We start from the raw sequence: 21,971 nt of genomic DNA on the forward strand, positions 1-21,971 counted from the left end.
GGGAAAGGGAGCCACAGCACAGATACTCATGTTAAGTTTTATTTAAACTTTGGGGAACTTTGGAGCCATTTTTAAAGTTAACATTCAATAGCATAATAAACATAGTGACAAAAAATATTGTAAGGACTTATGCGTTAAGGTCTGGTAGTACTTAGCTGGGACCAGTAAAAATACTTTCCTGACCAGTACACTTCCACAAGCTCTGTTCTTGGGCAAGTGATCGAAACATTTTCTATCCCTGCTTAAGCTGATGGCTGGGTTTATAACAGATGTGACAGTACTCCTCTCTGGGGGAACATGGGGGAAGAACTGGCCATGTAAATTCCTAGGTGACTAACTTATTACATGGTTATCATGAGCTTTAGAAGAGAGTGATTCTTTGGTCATCTGGGGCTTAGGTGTCCCTATGCATAAAATCAAATGATGACAAATATGTGGAGAAAACCAGGGTAAAATTAACACAAACAAAAACATTCTTCTAACATTTGAATTTTCTGCAGTTGGATTGTGGCAGATTCCATATCAAGAGCGCTGGAGAACTCTGCTGAGGAGTTGCACTCCTGGAAGAAAAGCCTCTTGGCAGCCTGTATAAAGTGGTTAATCACCACATATAACATCAGTAAAGAACAAGAAAACAACCAAGGAACAGAGAGTTCCATGCTGTTGAGGCTAGAAGAGATATTGGTGAGACTCCTTTCCATTTGCTTTAATCTAAACCTTGATTGTATGGACTTTTCTTACTGCAGTAGAACATTTACTGTGCTTTTATATTTTATATTATGTAAATGAAGTTGTTGCACTTGGTTTCTTTGGTATTTTGTGTGCAGCTTGTACAGTATGTAACTGGCCTTGCAAGATCCTAATGCAAAAGAATTTTGGGTCTTGTTGGGAGAAGTGCTGGACACTTGCAATTACCATTGAAGTTAGTGGGATTTTGAGATGCTCAGTACCTCTCAAGATCAGTCCCTGGTGGTATTTAAAAAGAGAGAGAGAGAGAGAGAGAGAAAATGCTGTAAAAGTAGAAGTGTTCTTACAAAGTGCATGAATCTGCTCCCACTGAAATCAACGACAATCATCCAGTTGACTTCAGTGGCAGCCTGGTAAGTTCCTAATTATGTATTCCTTGGGCACCTCAGATTTTCTTTAGGTGTGTAAGGAATACAGGATCAGGTCCTAAATAGTAAAAGGAAAGGATGCTTTTACAGATACTGGGCTAACTGCCCCTGTTATCCCTTTGGTCTCTTTGTGTGCACTTCCTCTCAGGCCATCACCTTTCTCTTGAGGTGTAAATACACAATTCTCCCACTCTCAGACAGGGCTCTGGTACTAACAATGATTACGTCAGCAGGTCTGACTTGTGGTGGGCACCTGCAGTGCACTTCTCTCTAGGAGCTATGACCCATGCTACTTTGTGATTGGACAGCTTTATTAAGCAAAGTATTGTTTATTTAGAACTACAGCATTTCAGAGAAAAAGATCTTAAAACATGCATATCTAGCTTACCAGGTGTCAATCCAACTTCCACTTGGGATCCTGGTAGGCCTAAACTTCCTACAGACACCCCCAGAGCCCTCGGGGCAAGTGGCATAATCTGTTCTCTTAACCCCCAAACTAGTTTTTCTCTCTACTTCAGGGACAAAGTCTTGAAATCCTGTTACATTTTTGTCCTCCTGCCCTTTGCAGGCAACATGTAACTTTTTAACTGTTCGCAAAAAGAAAAGGAGTACTTGTGGCACCTTAGAGACTAACCAATTTATTTGAGCATGAACTTTCGTGAGCTACAGCTCACTTCACTAAGGTGCCACAAGTACTCCTTTTCTTTTTGCGAATACAGACTAACACGGCTGTTCCTCTGAAACCTTTTTAACTGTTAGCTACCAGCACTGGCAAAACAAGACTTGCAACTTAGTTGAATGTAGCCTCCGGGAAACTAATAGCTTTCCCCATTGTCTTTCAAGTGTGTGCTGGAATGTTCTTATCCAGGAGCTATTGTCTTCTTCCTGGAGACAGCTCCCATTGACTTAAAGCAATACAGGCATATAATAAACATTCCACTAACCCAGCATAGTTCTAAACTGTATCTGTATGACTGTCACACATGGTATTCATTAAAATTATTACATAGCTGCTCCATGTCCACTGTAGATCCCACTTAAAGGTTTTCCACAACTGATCTACAGATAAACTCAAATGTACTGTATCTTTGTAATGTTCTGTTACCTAAATTGACTAAAGATCCCTCCTCCCCCTGCAAAATGAAGTGTTAGTTCATAACAGTAGTAAATATGGGTACTGCATTACAGTGGTGGGCTGCTACATTAACACAAGCTAGAAACTTCTGTTCTAAGGAAGTCAGAATTGCTGCTGTCTCATATTAGCCAATGTGATTTGGATTATGCTTCTGTTTGTAGGGCCTGGTTATATTGCACGTATTGTAACATCTCACCTATTCCTTCTTGCTGAGCTGTAAAAAAAAATAAGGGCCCAGTTCTAAGAGGTAATGAACACCCTCAAATCCCACGCATCAGCGGGAAAGGAGAGCACCTCACAGCATCAGCCCTTTTATTCTTTTGGGTCCCAGGGAGAAGGAATAGGTGAGAGGAGGTTCTGATACTTGCAGTGTAATTAGGCAAGGGAACATATAACTTAAAACGAAAGGTGTGATTAATATTTGAAGTGCTGTGGTATGAAAAATTCCTTTGCAGCTGAAGATGGAATACCCTGTAGTCTTCCCCCTCCACCCCTGACACGGAGTTTCTTTCTGGAAGAAGTTGGCTGCAGATGCCATGTTGTCCCAACTTCATATCTGTAATTTTGCTCTAAAAATGTTTTGCTTTTACATTATTGCATTTCTCAGGGAAATAGTTCTGAGTCTTTGAAATTTTGTGTTTATCTAAAGCAGGGATCGGCAACTTTTGGCACGTGGCCCATCAGGGAAATCCACTGGCGGGCCAGGACGGTTTGTTTACCTGCAGCGTCTGCAGGTTTGGCCGATTGCAGCTCCCACTGGCTGCTATTCACTGTTCCAGGCCAATGGGGGCTGCGGGAAGCGGCAGCCAGCACATCCGTTGGCCCACGCAGCTTCCCGTAGCCCCCATTGGCCTGAAACGGCGAACCACGGCCAATGGGAGCTACGATTGGCTGAACCTGTGGATGCTGCAGGTAAACAACCCATCCCAGCCCACCAGCGGGTTTCCCTGATGGGCCGCGTGCCAAAGGTTGCCGATCCCTGATCTAAAGTAACAGCATAGGCTATGTCTACACTGGCACTTTTGTCGGTAAAACTTCTGTTGGTCAAGGGTGTGAAAAAAAACCCACCCCTGTGCTGGTGTGGACAGCACTATGTTGGCAGGAAACGCTCTCCTGCTGACATAGCTACCGCCACTCCTTAGGAGTGGTTTAATTATGCCAGCAGTAGAGCTCTCTCCCACCGGCACAGAGCGGCTACATGGGAGACCTTACAGTGGCTCAACTATGCTGCTGCAAGGTCCGTAGTGTAGACATAGCCTTAGACCATTGCTTGAGAAACATGGGAAGACTAGCGAGTACCAGATAGTAAAAAAGGCATTAAGGCTTGACATAAGCAGAACAGTTGTATTTTGCTTTTGGTACTTTTTAAACCCTTGAAACTGGTTGGACTCTGCTATCGTGGCTCCAAAGTGTTCAACAGAAAATTGAGGTCTTGATGTTCTATGGAAACTTTGCTCTGCTTCATATTGAATGTTACATATCACTACTTGTTGTTTACTACCCATACAGCATTTTGTTAATGAAGTGGTTCCGGCTGACTGGCACAGTCTTGTGAAAATGGGACTTAAGTAAGTAATTTTGTATTGCTGTTGAGATGGAGCAAAGATGGAATAGGCACTCTCTAATGTTTGCTGGGCCACATCCTATCAGTTATGGCCTAATCCTACAGTGTACTAAGCACATCCTAAAAAGTACTAAGTGCCCTCAACTTCTACAGAAATCAGTGGGACTTGAGGATGACAGTCACTTTTTAGGATTAGCCCCATTGATAGGCACAATCTCCATTCACTTCAGTACAACTCCATTGACTTCATGTACAACTGAGGCCAGACTTGGCCTTCAGTTAGTGTGGGGTAGCAAATTACTGGAACTGCTCCTACTTTCTTAGTTAAACTAGTGTAACCCATGATTTTTAATTTAAAATATTCCTTGTTTACTCTGGTATGAAGTCAGGATTAGGCACTTTCCCTTTACCAATGAAAAAGAGAGATGAGAAGAAATAAATAGTTTGGGGGAGTCTTCTTACCTTATGTGGAAATAGAAATGTAGGGCTGAGGGATTACTATCAAATGAAGGTTTTAATATAAAATTTGTGAAATGCTAACCTGTAGTAAAGCCTGTAGAGCAGATTGCTGTTCTGGCTGAAATAGTCCTTTCTTCTGAAGTTTAAGATGTGGCTAGTTCACAAACTGAATGAAATATTGGGCTATGTTTTTTTATTTGCTTTCTATGCTGTGTTTCACTATTTTGAATAGCAAATTTGCCTTTGGTTGAAATCTGAGTTTCCTCTGATCGTTGTTTTTGAAGGTATCGCTACAGAGATCATGGATTTCTGAAAACTCTTAATGCTGCTGTGCAATTGTTGTACACAAAAGAGAGCCCGCTTAGTCAGAGATTAGTCAAGCTCTCCAGGCTTTACATGATGATCACGCAGCACTCTTTATTTTTGTCAATCATGCTGAGGTCAAGAGAAGAAGATAACACGAAGATTCAGACAAGAGGTATCTCTCTTTCTTTTCTTCAGCTATATATAGTAATAGTGTCTTGTCAGTGTTGTTTTCCATCCATCCAGTTACCTACTCATCTACATATTTACCAAGCTACTAAAATAACTCCCAAATTGTTATTACCATTTCATTTCAAAGCCTGCCTGCTCTCCTCTGCTTGAATTTAAATGTTGTATTTTTCCTCATGAATGCCAGTTTTAAACATTAATATCTTTTAAAAGCATTCTTCGGTATTATTTCTTACTGATAAAGACTTGAGGTGAAATCCTGGCTTCACTGGAGTCACTGGAAGTTTGCCATTGATTTCAGTAGGACCAGAATTTTGACCTTCATGTAGATTAGATCAAGGAGGTAGAAATATTATTTGGCTAAGTATTTATTTAAGCAATTGCTTACATAAGAGACGTTAATTTTAAAATAGGTATCTGTGTTGATATAGAGGATTTAATATTGCTCTTTGCTGGTTGTATTTCAATTTTTAATTTCTTAGCTTGTGTATTTGATAGAACAATCCTCCTATGAGGAATCTAGTTCAGTCCTAACCTGAAGGAAGTAGCAAGGTCTAATGGATAAAGTATTGGGCTGGGAGTCGGGAGTCAGGAGTCCTGGGTTCTATCTTTGGCATTGCAGCTGAGTTGCTCTGTGACCTTGGGCAAATCACTTACCTGCTCTGCCCTTCAGTTTCTCCAACTGTAAAATGGGAATAACATTTAGCTGCCCTTTTTAAAGAACTTTGAGATAAATTGATAAAAATTGCTATGTATGAGATGATGATGAAATTCTAAGTAGAACAGGTTGATGACAAATGTGTACTGCCAACACTGATAGTCATGAGCAAAATCTAGACAAACTTCAAGGCTTTTAAATGCCTGACAAGATGAGAAAGCTCCAGTGATGCAGTAGGAGGAAGGGATTGCCTATATTTTTCATGAAAGTATATCCGTTATTCCATGCATTTGTCAGTTAGACAGTATTTCCATAGGACAAGGAGACTGGCTCTTTCAAAAAAGCTAGCCTCAATAATTCAGAAGTTTACTGTCATGAGTTCATTCATCTATACCTCTATCTTTCTCTAACTCTCATGAAGAGGTTGTTACTGTTTTGCTTTGATTTATGATGTGGATGGCAGGTAGGGGAGAAAGGATGGGCTTTTGGCTCAGGCAATGGACTGCAACTCAAAACATGTGGGTCCAATTCCCAGCTTTGCCTCTGACTTCCTGTTTGTCCTTGGGCAAGTTTGTCCTTAATTTATTTGGGCATTAGCTCCTCATCTGTAAAACGGGGATGGTAACACTTCTGTATGTCACAGGATAAATTCACTAAAATTTGTTATCCAATCAGATCTTGCAGTGATGGAGTCTGTGTAAATACCTAGATAGGATGGTAAATACCAGGCTGGCTTCTACAGAGGTTGTTCAAGTTGAAGCTACTGTATCCTATGTGGCCTACATCACTGATAGAGAAATGTTTTGCCTATGTTGTGTCACAACTGTAAATATTAATGCAAAGTCTTAAGGTGTTTGTTTAAATGTTCTCTCTCTGGCTACCATCTGATAGAGAATGCAAAAACTAAAAATAAAATTTCGTATTTGTTTCAGAGGCATTAGTGGATGTATTGTCAACTATAGTGAAACTCGATCCCTCAGTCTGTGAGAGCAGCCACTTTGCTGTGTTACTAGGATCCTATGGTGCAACACTGAGTGGTGTCGGTAAGTGTATAGGACTGTTAAAGATATTTTCTATTGGATCTTTTTTTAAAATTCTTAATGTATGTCTTACTGATTTTTTTAGATCAGAAAATATTACTGCTTCTTCAGTTATATGAGAAGAATGATCTAAGTCTTATCAACTTTAGGTAAGTTGATTGCCACCTTTTGTTTTGCTAGCATATGTGCTATATAAGCAATCTGAAAGTTAATATACACTTGGCACCTTTTTTTTTAATTGAGGACCAAAACTCAGGATGGGAATAAATTGATGTTGGTGCACGGTGCTGGATTAATAGAACCTGGGCACTATTCATAGAGCAGGTGCAGAACAGCATTTCAGCTCCCCCTCGTGCCACTACACTGGTGTAGAGAGGACCACACTGGGGGGTGAAAGGATTGCTTTGTCTCCCAGTTCTTTTAGTCCTTGGTCTGCTGCTCAGCCAGCCCACTTTGCAGTTATAATGGCTCTGCTGCCTTTAGCATTTTGCTGCTTATTCATTCTGTTTATTTTCAATGCACCTTTCTATCATTTCACCTGCATAAGCATTGCTAACAAAGTGCATACAAAGTACAGATTCAACCTATGTCCAGCCCCCTCGCCTCCCATCTCCAACAAACTAAGGGCTTGTCTATATTTGAAATGCTACAGCGGCACAGCTGCAACACTTCAGTGTAGACGCTACCTAATCTGACAGGAGGGGCTCTCCTGTCTCTGTGGCTACTCCGTCTCCCTGAGAGGGGTGGTAGCTACGTCGATGGGAAGAATTCTTCTGTCAACCTAGCACTGTCTACACAGAGGGGTTAGGTTGGTTTAACTACGTCGCTCACGTTTGTGGATTTTTCACACCCCTGAGCGATGTATCTGGGTCAGCCTAACATTTTAGTGTAGACCAAGTCAAAGACTCTCCTTTTTCTCACCTACTCTACCCCATCCCACCCATGGAAAAGCCTGTGGGAACAGATAAGCCTTGTCACCTGTCCTGAGGGTCAGCATATTTGAACTCAGGTGGAGTAAGGACAGAAGTTCCAGAGTCAAGGACCCTGCCACTAGTCTCCTGCCTGTCAGCTGCTGTGTTATCACAGGGGCAAAGAGTGGCCTCTGAGGTACCTAGTACTGTAAACCATCTAGATCATTATAGGTGAGAAACAACACTTTAATATTGCACTCTGAAGTAAATTGGTAGTCAGACACTTAGAAAGACATGGTCCCTGCCCCGGCATGCAGGGAATACAGACCAATGCAAGGAACATGCTTGAGAGTGGGACTCAGCAGAGTCATAGTCAATCATTGATGGGAGCCTGAATAGCTTGTAAGCGATTAGTGGCATTGTCTTTGTCGTCTTATGACTTCATAAAGTGCCTAGCGCATTGTAGGCCCTATCTAAATAATAAACAATAAGCCACAGCACAATAAGTGGATTTCTAAGGAGAGGGTGGAAGGGCTTGGTTAAGGGGGTCATGGAGGCATTTTGGTGCTGGCTTGAAAAAACTAATTGAACTCCAAGACATTCTGGGGTTTGTATAGTTTGATCAAGTCTCGGTCAGTGTGTGAGGAGGTGGTGGTGCTAGGCACTGACACAGTCAATAAATCAGTCTCCTGAAGCATGTACAGACTTTGATTTGTAGGCTGGGAAGTGGCTAAAGGGACACCATCAGGCTGAATTTCGAAAGCCTTTGGATGGATGAGAAAGGTGTTGCCAGGGAAACAGATTCTAGTTTCAAGTTTCCACAGGATAATAAGTACAAGTGAGGGGAAAATTTAAATACTAAGTTATATCCTTTATAAATTGAATCCATCTCCATAATTGCCTTTCTCTCCATGCTAATTATCTGTTAACTAAGGGCTTACTTTTAACAATATTTAAGGATACTGTTGTGGGGACCGGCAGCTGTGGAACATCACAAGACTTGCAAGAGTCTGGGGAAGTCACTATGGCAGCAGCCAAGCATGGAGGAAACTTTGTGTCTGCTAGATAAAGAGAAGATGATGAAGACTATCTTACATTTCCCTCAACATCGCCGTCTCCTGCCACCAGAGGTGCTTTGGATCAACTATTGATTATTCTCTTTTGATGTGGAAAAGCCCCTTTCCTTTTAGTAATTTATTAATCGTGCTGTTGTTAATGTGATGTAGTCCACTGTTTTGCATTGAGAAATATGTAACAAGGTGGCTAAGATTAATTAGCTGGTATCATTTCACAGAACATGTTTTTACTGTTCTGTTTCCAACTGTGCCAGTATTTTTTTTTTTTTTTCAGATTAATTTCAGTGTAGGACCACATCTTGTCTGTAATTAAAGCTATGCAACACCACTGAATTTAATGAGGCTGCCAAAGCATAACCGAGATCAGAATTTGGCATTTAGTGTCTCACCACATTTGACTGTCTAAACCACATCTGTGCATCGGCACAGTTGCACTGGGTTCTCTCGTTTAGTCTCTCGCATAGTTTGCTAGCTCTGCTCATATTGGTCAAGGACAAACATACTGGAACCGTGGCAGCAATAGCCATATTTAAACACAGCAGTGGTTAAGCATGATTCCATGCCTTGTATTTGCAGGGCTTTAATGTGAGCTGCCATGATGATATTGTCAGGGCAGTTTGAAATCAAGCTGGTTTAAATTCAAGTAGTAGCTCTCTATTTTGGATTTTGTTTCAGGAAGGACAAGTGCCATTGTATAGAGATAAAAGTGAGAAGGATCTTGATGATTTCTACGACCCCTGTTTTCTACTTCAGCTCTTCAGTGAATTGACCAGACCAGGTAAAGTATATATTCATCTCACATTTTAGGCCCAACTGTCAGGAACTGCAAACATACATCTGAAGGAAGAATTCAATATTATTACAAAGAAAGAGTTTACACCATATTTGAGAGGAGAGAGATTATGATATTTGCACTTGCTCAATATTGCTTTTCTAATTTAATATGACACAATTTCCCTGTACACCCAACTGCTATACTGCAGAAAGGGCTTTGTGTCTGTTTATAAAATGTTTAAAGATCAAAGTGAGACATTTATCACAGTGAATTTACCAACCACTTCTCTCCTATGTCCATCATGATGTTCTTTTCTGGGTAAACTTTGGATTGCTATAGCTGGCTTTTGTTTGCTGTAGCAATAACATCTTCTCAAACAAAAGGCAATCTGATAATATAATTGCTTTGAAAGGTAGAATAAAAAGTGCAGATGAAGAGAGAGGAAATATAAACCTGAGGAGTACAGTATCTGTGTAGGTGGAAACGAGTGAGGGGTTGCTGTTTTAAGTTGGTGTTGCAAATTGACCAATATGCTTTTGACAGTAATAAAAATATAGAGTGTCATCCTGTGTATATTTTAAAAAAAAAATTAAGCTATAGAAATTCAGGATGCCCCCTGTGTTCTAACAGGATCAGTGTCAGATGGCCTCGTATTTTTGGCTGTTATTGACTAACAGGCGGGATTTGAAAAATGCCTGTGTGACTTAGGATCCCAAGTCCCAATATATTCCTAAGTCACTTGAGCCATATTTGAAAATATCACCCCTACTGTTTTGTGCCTGCTCCCTGCACTTGCTGTACAGCATCATGTGCACAGATGTTATGTAGTGTATCGGTACGTATTTATAAACCTACAAATGATTACTGCTTGCTGAGTAAAGGCCTTGAATTGTGCAAGTACTCAGTTCTCTCTAACTTTAGATCTGATAAACATCTTATCAAAAGCTTTCCGACTGTGGTTCCCAAGGTTCTTTAAACAAACTGGATGTCAAACATACATTTAACTTTTTTTTTTTTCAATAGCTTGTTATTTCACATCAATTTGTTGATTGCCTTTTCCAAGGGCAGCTTGGTTGAAAATATTTCCATGCCATGCGTGCAGTGGAAGAGGAGTTTCTAGATAAATCCTTATATGAGTTACATAGATTATACCCTTGAAATAAGGTTTTATTATGGGACATGAACATGGGAAATGATCATTTGTTGTTCATATATGACAGAAGTGCCCAGAGACTCCACTCTGAATTGGGGCCCCATTGTGCTAGACTATGCACAGGCATATAGTGAGGTGCAGTCCCTACTCTAAAGAGCTTCTGGCCTCGCATTTGCACTTCAGGCAAGAACTCTGGATCAGCCACTACTAAGGGGTGGATAGAGAACCCTTCACAGACTGGTTGGCTTCAGATCATTCTTCTGAAGTGTGTGTTAAACGCACCAGGAAAAGTTCCTTTCCTTGGGCTCTACAGGCACCCTGCAGCCCAGCCCGAGTAAGCGCAGCACATAGCCACTGTACCCCAGGAAGAGGGCAGAGAACAGAATCGAGCAGGGAAGGAAGTGCTGCCAGCTATCTTCTGGTGCCCCTGGTGCTGAGGGAGAGGGGGGAAGAGCCAAAGGTCCTCCAATTTCCTCAGAACCTCTGTGAGAGCAACCTGGCCGCAGCTGCTGTTCCTGCCCTGCACAGACTCTGGCGATGTGGACATCCCATGCGGAGGAGTTGGGAGCATGAAGAGCCCCCTCTGCACAGCTGTGCATCCAGGCTCATGACTGAGCCCCTTATGAGGGGGAAGACTGAGGCATTTTGAGTACTGCCAATTCAATATGATGGATCTAACTTAGCCAGGAGGCTCGTGGGGAAATGTACAGGAATTGTTAGTGCTGAGAACAGCTGTTGACTCTCTCCAGCAGATGGTTTTGAAATGCGTTTCCAGTGGTGCTGTTGCACAGGTTGTTACCCTGTCATGTGGAATAGAGCTGGCCAGGGTGCAGAGTGGGGCAGGGAAGATTCTACCATTGGCTGTCCCACCTTCAGCAGAGCTATGTGAGCCGAGAGACATGCCAGCCGAGAGGCAGAGATAGGGTGTTCTGGCAGCTGAGGAGGGAATGAGCACAGCTGTTGGGATGGGGACATAGATAATCTGTGATTTTTGGGGGCGAGGAGGAGGAATTGCCATGGCAAATATAAACCTTTAGTAATCAAAGGGCTAGGAACGTACTTGGTTTAGAGGGAGAGCAGAGCTGGTAAACATTCACTAAAGGTTTCATAGGGGTTATAACCTATGTGGATGTTGCCACTAAGTAAAAAAACATTTGTTATTCAGCTGGGAAAAAAATACTCCTATGCCTCTGTTTCTCCTTGAAGATTAGCATAGACAACAAGCCTGGAGTGTTTACATCAAGTTGATGTGGAGTTATGAGTGGATAGAAATGCTACCACTTTTCCAAAACCTCATTAAAAACGTCTTGATTAATCTCAAAAATCCCTTAAAAAAATTCAGCCCCAGGTGGGGCGGAACTACACAAGAGAAATTTTATGCAGAAGGTAGGTTTATTCAGAAAGTTAAAGGGGGCGTAAATTGGGTTTAAATTAGAAAGTGCCCTACATGTTAAAATCACTAATGGGCCTATATTGTAATTCAAACTAGTAAACTAGATTCTGTGCCCACGGCTAGTAGCTTAAGAGGGAGGATCCATGTCTTATTCTGGTATCCTTTTCAGTAAAAGGATGCTTTTCTTGGAGGTGCTTTTACTCACCCCACTGTTTCTTCATTCAGACGCAGGATATGGGGCGTGCCCAAGAGGTTTGCTTTTTCCCTACAGTTAACATTAATCAAACATTGAGCTCCATAGAGTCTTCCCAGAACTTACTCGTAACTTTACATGGTCTTCCACTTACAGCAATGTCCTTCCCAAATAATGAGCACTGGATTGTGTCCTGCTGCTCTATGTGTGCAAGAGGGGCTTGGCACAAGGAGCCTCCATCTCCTCGTGCAGCCTTGGGGCACAGATTGTGTCCCTGCATGTAGGAACTGCTGGACTGCTCTCTCTGCACGCTCTGAAGTACATGACACTCCGAAATGAGCAGGGCCATGGCCCAAACTGCCCCCTTTCCCGCCCCGCCCCCCATGTCAGAAAAACTTTCTGAAACTCCCCCTTGAGCAAGGCAGCTCTGTGCTAACTCTAACTCAAAGCTGTGCCATAAAGGGACAACTGCCCTGAACATGCTACGATGAGTACATCATTCCAAAAATGACAAAATCTACAGAGGTACAGCAGATTGCAAGAATTGAAATCTAAATAAGGCAATTTGAAAATGTAATACCTCTTGATTTTGGGGGTGCACTCTTATGGATAGGTGCCCATAAACACTGAAACACTGTTATATACTTGTTGCACAAGGCTACAATTCCTAGCTACAGAGTTGAAGCCCAATTCAAGACCCACTGAAATCAATGGTGATCAAGAGAAGAGAAAAGATAGCAAGAGATAGAAAAGGGGTGGGCAAGAGTTGGTTTATTAGTTAAATTCTGCCCCTGTTCTTTGAATTATTCTATAGCCTGGTCTTCCTTACAGTTGCTGTTTGGCAAGCTAAGAATCGTGAGCTGAACAAGCCACTCTACCTGATCCCAGGCTCGGCCAGCTTCATGCACCAGGCAGAATTCTTTGAGTTGTCTTTGAAGATGAGCTCTGGTGCATCACTGCACACCAGGAACTGGCCAACATGACTTCAGGGAAACTAAAATGTTCCTGTTTAGATGGATGTGTGTGTGCAGAATGCCCCTTCCTAACTTGCTGAGTGGATTGTTCACCATGCATTGCTACAGTCAATTAAATGTACAGTTTCTAGTTCATCTTTCAGAAATTATGTTTTTAAATGAAGTTAATGTGAAGAATTGCATTGCCACATGTCCTTTGTAGTGTTGCTTTTACAAATGTTAACTTATTTCCTTTCCACAGAGTGTGTAGTGGCATGCCATACATTTGTGGAAGTGAATGCTTTGGGCCTAACAGTAGCTGCCCTTAGCAGCTATGATTCCAATATGCGAGCAGCAGCGTATTATATTCTGGGTTCCTTTCGTTCTCACCTGGAAGGAGCTCGCTTTCGAGAACAGAGACAGGTACAAATGTTCTAGATTTAATTTATCCATGATATTAGAACCTGCTGTGGTAGGCACATTAGGGCAAATTCATTCCTCGAAGGGACCCATTCACCAGCCTCTACTTTCCACTTGCCCTTGGGTGGGTGAGTAAACTGGTTTCTCAAGCCCTGATTCAGTGTGTAGTATTATTATTAGTCTGTCCTCAAAGATGGGATTGTGTTTCTCGCACACTTTCACTTGTCCCAGAGTTAGCAATTGCCATCTATAGAAATGTGTACTTCAGAGTTGACTGAATTCATATAATGTTTTTTTAAAAGATCTGTTATCCGCTTTCCTATTCTATTTTCTTTGTTCTATGTTTATTATGATTAGTGAGCTTTAAAAAAAACCAAAAACCATTTGGAATTCTTAGAACAGTCATTCTGCTGGGATTGTGGCTTGATTTTTTTACTTGTAAAATACAGTTAAGGCCTATTTTCTCACGCTCCCATTGAGGAACGTCCTGCTGTATTAGCTGGTGATGAGTAATACTAGAGCTTTCTTTTCCTTTTTCTTGTGCTACAGCTGCTCTATGTTATGGATGTTGTGCAAAATGGAATCAGACAACCGAATCTCAGGTTTACTTTCTCTTTGACCCTCTTCGTTGCTAGAGTGGTGCAGCAAATGCTGAAGCCAGGTATTGTAGATTAAATTGTGTGTTCTGTGGCTTAGCTTCTGGGGCTAAAGCAGGGAAAACAACACTGCATAGAACGATTAGCTTCAGTGACACTGTAGAATCAAAGCATACGGATAAACATAGAAACCATGAGACATGCTATAGCACGGTTGCCACTCCAACGTTTCCCCTAGAAGCCAGATGTAGTGATGCTGCAACTCTACCGCAGGTTCCTCCACTGTCCTTTTACCGGCTCCAGCTGCGGGCGTGGTTTGGCCCGACCACTTTACAGAGTTCGGCTCCTTGCAGTGCCTTAGAGACTCTTACAGAAATGCCAACACAACTGTATAGCCCAGCCAAGCTCAACAGGCCACCTCTTCCTCACAGGCACACCTCATCTGCTATAGATTTTGAGGGACAGGCTCCTGAGTCCCAAACAGCCACTGTCCAGGGGCTGGCGCTCTTCTTGCCTCACTCAGGGACAGAGGTGGTGCTAGGCATTTGGGAGCCCTAAACAGGAATATTCTCCTCTCCCCAACACATGCTAAAAAAGCAGATGGGGGTCCCCTTGAGCTGCTTGGGGCTCTAAGCAATTGCTTAGTCTGCTAATGCCTAGCACCGGCTCCGCTCAGGGGTTCAAGCATGCAGGTCATCACAGTTCCTGTCTTCAGTCAGGCTTCTTGTCATCCACAGGACAGCCTGTCTGCTGTACTCCCTCCACACCAGCCTCCAGCTGCTAGACTTCCCTCTTTAAACTTCTCTTTCAGGCTTAACAGCCAACCCTGATGTAGCAGAGTTTGACTAATTAAGCCTCAAATTGCTGCTTAATCCTTTCCAGTCAGGGACAGAGTTTATGCACCCTATCACGCAGGCCTTCAAATGTTTTGAGGAAAAACCTTCATTAGAATCTAAATCTTGTGCACTGACTTACTGGAGGAGTGGAAAGTGTCGTGCCTTGTGTGCAAGTGGTTGCCAGTTCAGATCCCGTCTAATCTGTTGCAGAGGAGATGGATATTCTCTTCACAAATTTTGGGCTCAATTCAGGAATAATGGGGTGAAAATGAATGGCTTGTGTTATACAGGAGATTAGACAAGATGATCTAATGGTCTTTTCGGGATTTAGAATCTATGTGTGTATGCCTGACTTGTCATGTGAATAGCCTGATCTCTGTGCAAGCCATGTGGGATATTTGCATGCTTAAATCCAGGCATTAATGCGTGCATCTCCAGATTTGGCCATAATACAAAAGTTAAAAAATGTGGTCTGTGGAGACCTGGTAATTTGCATGATGCTGGCTCTCCTCTGTGTTTACATCTAAAAATATAGGAAAATACTTTCCTTGTATTACTTTTCCATTTGGTTAGTTACTGTAATTGACACAAGAATGTTTATAGGATCATATATGGGAGGAGAGGTGGTCTATAGTATTGCAAGTAGGATCAGAGGTGTCCACTAGACAATCTCTTCTAGGCTGTGGTTCACACTGTGGAAAATGTTGGAGAATCCCTGCCCTAAATGGCTATTTTTATCAAATATATAAAATGTGGAATAGCTGCATAATGTTTCAGTGAAGTGTTTCTTCGGTACCGATGTTTTCCTGTAAGTTAAAACCAATGATTGCATGGTCTGGAATTTGTCCATGATTCTGAGTTTGCTTTTCCTTTGACACTCTTCACTGTGCTTAGAATCCTGTATTTTTTATGAGATTCCCTGGGGCTTCTCTGTGACTATCACTGTGGGGTTTGCTTTTAACTCTGTAGTAGATTTTTATTTCTGAGTGAAGGGTAACTTTGGAAGTATTGAGAATTGACCAACGTTAAATATTCATATGATCATCTGCTTGGGGCATTCTCTGGTTGTGTATTTTTGTTTTAAGGAAAATTAAGGGTGATCAACAATACCTTTACTGTTACAGTATGAGAACATCATACTTGCCACAAGTGAAATATTTCTGACATCTACGGAGGCAATACAAGGTGTAGATCCCACTTCATCAGTGAGGTTGTGAATGTGCACACTTAAATTTTCCTCCTCAGAAATAACCACTGAAATCTGTTCACAGAGGAGCACATGTACACAAAGATAAATAAATTCCTTCTGTCACATCAGTATTTGGACTTGAAGAAAGTACCGGGATTTTATCAGCTTTTCTACAGCTTTGATTTTGAGGTAATGTGAGATTCATGTCCTGTATGTTTCATAAACCTTCAGAGAGCAATATATTGCCTGGCCTAACTAGTATTATGACTTGAGGGTGTTAATGTCTAGCAATCAACCAAAAAATCCCAGAAATTTTCTCCTCAACATTTGTAATTATTTACTGGCATTTTTGTTTCATTTTTATTTTCATGTAAATATTTATTATCTCTATTGTGGTAGGGCCTAGTGGGCCCAATTAGGAATCAAGGCTCCATGGTGCCAGGCACTGTGCAAACACAGAATGAATATCTAATCCCTGCCCTGAAGAGCCTATAGTGATCGTCTAACCTAGTTATTAATGCTGAATTCAGTGAAGATATTTTAGAAATAGCAACCTTGTAAGTTTTTTGTGTCTGATCACATTTGCCCCGTTGACCCATTATTCCTGCAGAAATCTGTCTGTTGGTTACATTTTGTGGTGGTAAAAACTGAAAAGAGGAAGTCAGGAAAAGTTGATGTTGCCACTTGTAGGAAACCATATTGTTTGTGCTGAGGCTTTTCCCAGCATGCTTTAAAATCAGTGACTATGGTACTTCTTCTGTGTGGTTTCCAGCACAAAACGGAACGTGAGTGGGTTCTTGGGCTTCTTGGAGAAGGACTGCGAGACGAGCACTGCTATGAGCTGTATGACTATCAGAGGATTTTCCATGTCATTTTGTGCTTCTTCAACAGTCCACTGTGTGATGAAGCCTCCCAGGTAATTAAAAGAAGAAAAATGTAAAACTTCAAGCAAATTAAGAAGGGACATGTAGATGCTCTTCTTTCAAACTTACTGTTATTCAATTCTATGGGGGGAAATACCCACTTACATCAAGACTATGTGCCACAGTCTCATCATGGACCTGCACCATTTTTCACCAGCTGACAGTAATGGTCAATGGCCTCATCTACACCAGTGACACTAACATTCAGAACTCTAATTTGTGCACTTTCAGTTGCGTAGTTGGGCCTTTGTCCTTTTTAGGATGGTTCATAATCATCAATTCCACCTTCACTGTACCCTAAAGATATAATATTAATAGCTTGCTTTGTTATTGAGTCATTATACCTGAAATGCAACCAGTTTATAAGTTTGTCAGAAATAAAGGGCTCAGTCCTATAGGTGATTGAATTGTTCCTCCAAGACATGGGTAGATACGGAGTGGCCAGCTGACACAGTGAGCTAATGCACTAGTTTTATATCCTGGGGAAGCAGCCAAACAGAATTTAATGAGGTCAGTCTAATTCCTTCATTAATTTTACCTATCTCCAAATAGAAGCATATTGGCGACATACTTTCTGTGATGAGCATCTGGTCCAATAACAAAGGGGCCATCCTTACAATGGAGAAAAGTGGAGGCTTATGTCAGCATTTTTAAAACTGAGTGATTCTGTTTCCTCAATTTTTGGACACCCAACTTGAGTCATCTTAAAGAAGCCTAACTTTCAGAAAATATGGAGCATCCACCCTTGGAAAATCAGGTCCTTTATGGTGTCTCAAGTTGGGTGCTCAGAAATGGAGGTATCCAAAATCACTAGTTGCCTTTGAAAATCTTGACCTAAAAATAAAAAAGTATCTTGTTGCCTGGGCACTGCTTCTCTTTAATGATTCTAATATATCTGCCTAAAAATTAGAAAGTCTGCTGTCCTTTGGCTGTTCTGAAGAACTTGAAATGGTTTGTTACAGTGTTTGCCTTTATTAGATTAGATACTGTCCACCAATTTTTCAAATAGTTCACGTTTTTTATTTCAGTATTATATTTACTTCTGGATGAGTGGGTATTTTAATAGCTGCCTCTATTAGCTATCCCTCTAAAAATACATTTTACAAACATTTTTGTTTACTTATATCACAAAATGCATAACGATTGGCGGTCCAAGTAGAGGAATGTCATAAGTGATGCAACAATAACAAATACCTTGAACTCCTAATAACAGTGCAATCCAGGCACTTTACAAAATCTCAAAACACTATATAAAAATTAACTCATTATGCCTCACAACACTCCTGGAAGGTAGGTATCATTATTGCCATTTTATAGATGGGGAAACGTGAGATGTACTGAAATTAAATAGCTTGCCTCTGGTTACATAGCAAAAGCTAAACATAGAAGCCATGTCTCCTGACTACCAGTTCTGTGGTTTAACTTCTAGACAGACTTCCTTTCTATGGCCCTATTCAGCAAAGTACTTAAGCATGTACCTAGCCTTCAGTAGTCCCATTGACTTTTGCTTTGATGCTGCTTATCTGTTTAAGTTCAGTGAGGAACGGGTGTCTACGTCTCTGCGATATAGCATCAAAACTAGTGTCTGTGTGGAAGGTTATAGGGTGCAGTCTGGCATTCTCCCTGTCTTGTCATTGTTTTCCTTTGAATAAAAGCTTACCAAACAATTAGATTCCTATTCTATCATTCCTAAATGTTTATACTAGTGAACTAGCCCACAGCTATAGTTTATTGAAATAAAAGTATATTTTGTTTTCCGTTTCAGAGTCACATTCTGGAAATACTGCAAAATGCTGCATGTATCACTAAAGCTGCCTATCAACTGATACGAGACCATAGCCTCTTAACCTGGATATTATATATTCTGGAGAAGAGGTACATAAAAGGGGGATGTTGTTATAATGAGAAATAATTGTACTCTTTGTGGAGTATTTGTGCAATTGAAAATGAATAAAAAAGGGATTATTCACCCATCTGTATATGTGAAAGAGACTTACATAGAGGTATCCCGTGAGTACTCGTGGTACTTCCACACATAAATGCCATCCTTAGGGTGAAAGAACTTGTTGAACCCTAAAATGTTATCTCGTGTTGTTTAAATTTTGGGGGTTGTTTTTTTAGGAGTTCTCACAAAGGTACTATCAAGATGACATATTAGGATAGCGCATTAGCCGTTTACTTCTTCAAATGTTGCCTTAGGCACCCAATCCTGCAATGACCTCTGCATGGCTGTTAATTTGATCCTCTATCCTGAACTGGCTGTAATCTCAATCTCTCTCTCACACACACACAATTTTTACCAGCTACAGGATCAGGAGAATCTGTGCTAAAAACAGACTGAGCATGCTCCCAGCCCCCACCTCCAGATAGATTTGCAGAGCATAAACCCTGTAGGTTTTTCAAGTGCCCAGAGCAGGGCACAACTATTTATATCCCTTTTAGGCACCTTTCTTCACACCTGTCTGGAAGTGGAAGCATGGATTTGGCCCAATATGCACAATACTTATTTTGTGATTAGATTAGAAAGCATCTTGCTTGCCTATGATCAAGCAATAGGGGTATTCTTTCTAATTATGTGGGATGGGTCACTGACCTCCAAGGTAATGAATAATTGACATAAGAATAGCTTTTGTTGTGTTAATAAAATGCAGACAATTGATTGATGATCAACAGTGCAGACGCCTATAATAGATCTTTTAATGGAAAAAGAAAGATTGATTGACCTGTCCTCCTAAAGCAGTGGTGGGCAACCCATGGCCTGCAGGCCGCATGCGGCCTGTCAGAGTAATCTGCTGGCCGGCTGTGAGACAGTTCGTTTACATTGCCTGACGGCAGGCATGGCCGCCTGCAGCTCCCAGTGGCCGTGGTTCACCGTTCCTGGCCAATGGGAGCTGCGGGAAGCGGCTTGGGCCAATTTATCCAATTTGTTTTTAAAAGCTTCCAAGGATGGTGACTCTACTCCCTCCCCTGGAAGCCTATTCCAGAGCTTAACTGTCTTTATAGTTAGGAAGTTTTTCCTACCATCCAGCCTAAAACTCCCTTGCTGCAGATTAAGCCCATTGCTTCTTGTCCTGCCTTCAGTGGACATGGAGAGCATTGATTACAGTGCTTTTTATAACAGCCCTTAACATATTGAAAGAGTATTATGTTTTTCAAGACTAAACATGCCCAGTTGTTGTTTAACTTTTCCTGATAGGTCAGGTTTTCTAAACCTTTTATCATTTTTGTTGCTCTCCTCTGGACTCTCTCCTAAATTGTGGCACCCATAACTGGACATAGTACTCCAGCTCAGGCCTCACCAGTGCCACGCAGTATGGGAAAATGATCTCCTGTGTCTTACATACAACATTCCTGTTAATACACCCCAGCATCATATTAGCCTTTTTGCAGCTGCATCACACTGATGACTCATATTTAGTTTGTGGTCCACTGTAACCCCCAGATCCTTTTTCAGCAGTACTACTGCCTAGGCAGTTATTCCCCATTTTGTAGTTGTGCATTTGATTTTTCCATTCCTAAGTGAAGTACTTCTCACTTGTCTTTATTGAATTTCATCTTGTTGAATTCAGACCAATTCTCCAATTTGTCAAGGTCATTCGGAATTCTAATCCTGTCCTCCAAAGTGCTTGCAACCCCTCCAGTTTGGTGTAATCTGCAAATGAAAAATCCTTAATACAAACCATAAGAGAAACTCTTGTTTTAAACACTAATTGATTTAAAACAGATGGTGGCCGTTGCGTAGTTTTCAGTTTTATGGATTGCTTTGGAAAATTATTCAGATTTAATGAAAGATATAGTTGAGTCAAATATCACTAGTTCTATTTATGGACCTTTGCCAGAAAGCTCTGTCAATTCCTCATAATAATAATAATTAATATGTAGCTCTTATAAAGCGTTACAAAAGAGGTGACTTGTCTGAGGTCACTCAGTAGGCCACTGGCAGAGTGGGGAATAGAACCTAGGTCTCCAGAATTCCAGAGCAATGCTGTATCCACTAGGCTACACTGCCACCCATAGAAGTGTTTTTTATTATATGCCATCCAAACAGGAAATGTTGGGCATTCTCAATGTATGGGTGAAGCCTGGCAACCAAGGTCTCAATCCTGCAATGAGTTCTACCTGGGTAGAATCCTCAACCCACTTGGAGCTCCATTGAATCCAGGTCTGCCTGCATGTTCAGGGCCCCAAATGCCAACATGCATCTCCTTCTAGGAGATGGATTGGATGGTGATCGGGTCAGTTTCTGCCTTCCACAAAAGCATTTTTGTTTGTCTTTCAGGTTTCTAGAAAACAAGGTGCTAACCAGTGTCATCTCCTTAGTCCACACTCTGTGGATAACAAATTTAGGAAACAAAGGAAGGGCGATGCCACTTCAAACTCCTTGCAAAAAAAAGCCGCAGGAGAACCAGAAGTTCCTTCCTCTTCAGTTTATAAATGAGTTTCTGTATGTTTTGATCATGCTTGTTAAACACATTCGGTAAGTCTTTTCCAATCAGGTTTCCAGGCTTATGTGATCACGTTGTTATTCAGTTTGAAATATATTAGGCCAACATGAATTCACCTAATCTCTGATAAATTAGCCCTTTCCCCTTAATTTTAAATGGTGATAAATGAACCCCGGGGGAGAAACTTCTGCAGAAAGATTTTGCTTTTAAAAATATTAACAATGAAGTGGTGACTGTAAGGTGACTCATGTTCTAAGTACTGGATATGTAGTTTTTAAAAGGGCAGCATTATGTAATTTGTCCTTTTCCTGCTAGATCAGAGCCTAAATCCAGCACTTCAACTCCCTGAAAAGCTTCAAGCTCACTCTGCCTGAGCAGTGGCCACAGTCTGGACAGCGAGTGGCGCAGTCTCCATGGATGGGTTCTGCTGGGCCCCTACTTGATGTTTGGGCGACATCCTCAAAGATATTTAGACTCCAAACTCCCACTGAAATCAATGAGAGCTAGGTGCCTAAATACCCCTGAGGAACTGAGAGTTGGTCCATACCTTCTGAAGACCCCACTGACTGGGTTTGCATGCATTACCTGATGCAGCCTTGGTTAGCGAGTGGTCTGTGTGGGAGAATCAGGCTCGGGCAAAGTGGT

General features: G+C 41.5%; 1 protein-coding gene across 1 annotated transcript in view; it reads left to right on the top strand.

The window, feature by feature from the left end:
- The window catches only part of URB1 (URB1 ribosome biogenesis factor), a 70,767-nt gene that overhangs the window by 43,219 nt on the left and 5,577 nt on the right, over window positions 1-21,971 (top strand). Inside the window, exons 24-36 of the mRNA XM_075133132.1 lie at window positions 501-684; window positions 3,760-3,818; window positions 4,558-4,751; window positions 6,356-6,466; window positions 6,549-6,612; window positions 8,333-8,504; window positions 9,126-9,228; window positions 13,180-13,340; window positions 13,887-13,998; window positions 16,041-16,147; window positions 16,731-16,874; window positions 18,647-18,756; window positions 21,161-21,358. Coding sequence (XP_074989233.1) covers window positions 501-684; window positions 3,760-3,818; window positions 4,558-4,751; window positions 6,356-6,466; window positions 6,549-6,612; window positions 8,333-8,504; window positions 9,126-9,228; window positions 13,180-13,340; window positions 13,887-13,998; window positions 16,041-16,147; window positions 16,731-16,874; window positions 18,647-18,756; window positions 21,161-21,358 — 1,719 coding nt within the window. The remainder of the gene's footprint in view (window positions 1-500; window positions 685-3,759; window positions 3,819-4,557; window positions 4,752-6,355; window positions 6,467-6,548; window positions 6,613-8,332; window positions 8,505-9,125; window positions 9,229-13,179; window positions 13,341-13,886; window positions 13,999-16,040; window positions 16,148-16,730; window positions 16,875-18,646; window positions 18,757-21,160; window positions 21,359-21,971) is intronic.

This window comes from Caretta caretta, chromosome 1 (genome assembly GCF_965140235.1).
Source record: "Caretta caretta isolate rCarCar2 chromosome 1, rCarCar1.hap1, whole genome shotgun sequence".
Lineage (NCBI taxonomy): Eukaryota > Metazoa > Chordata > Testudines > Cheloniidae > Caretta > Caretta caretta.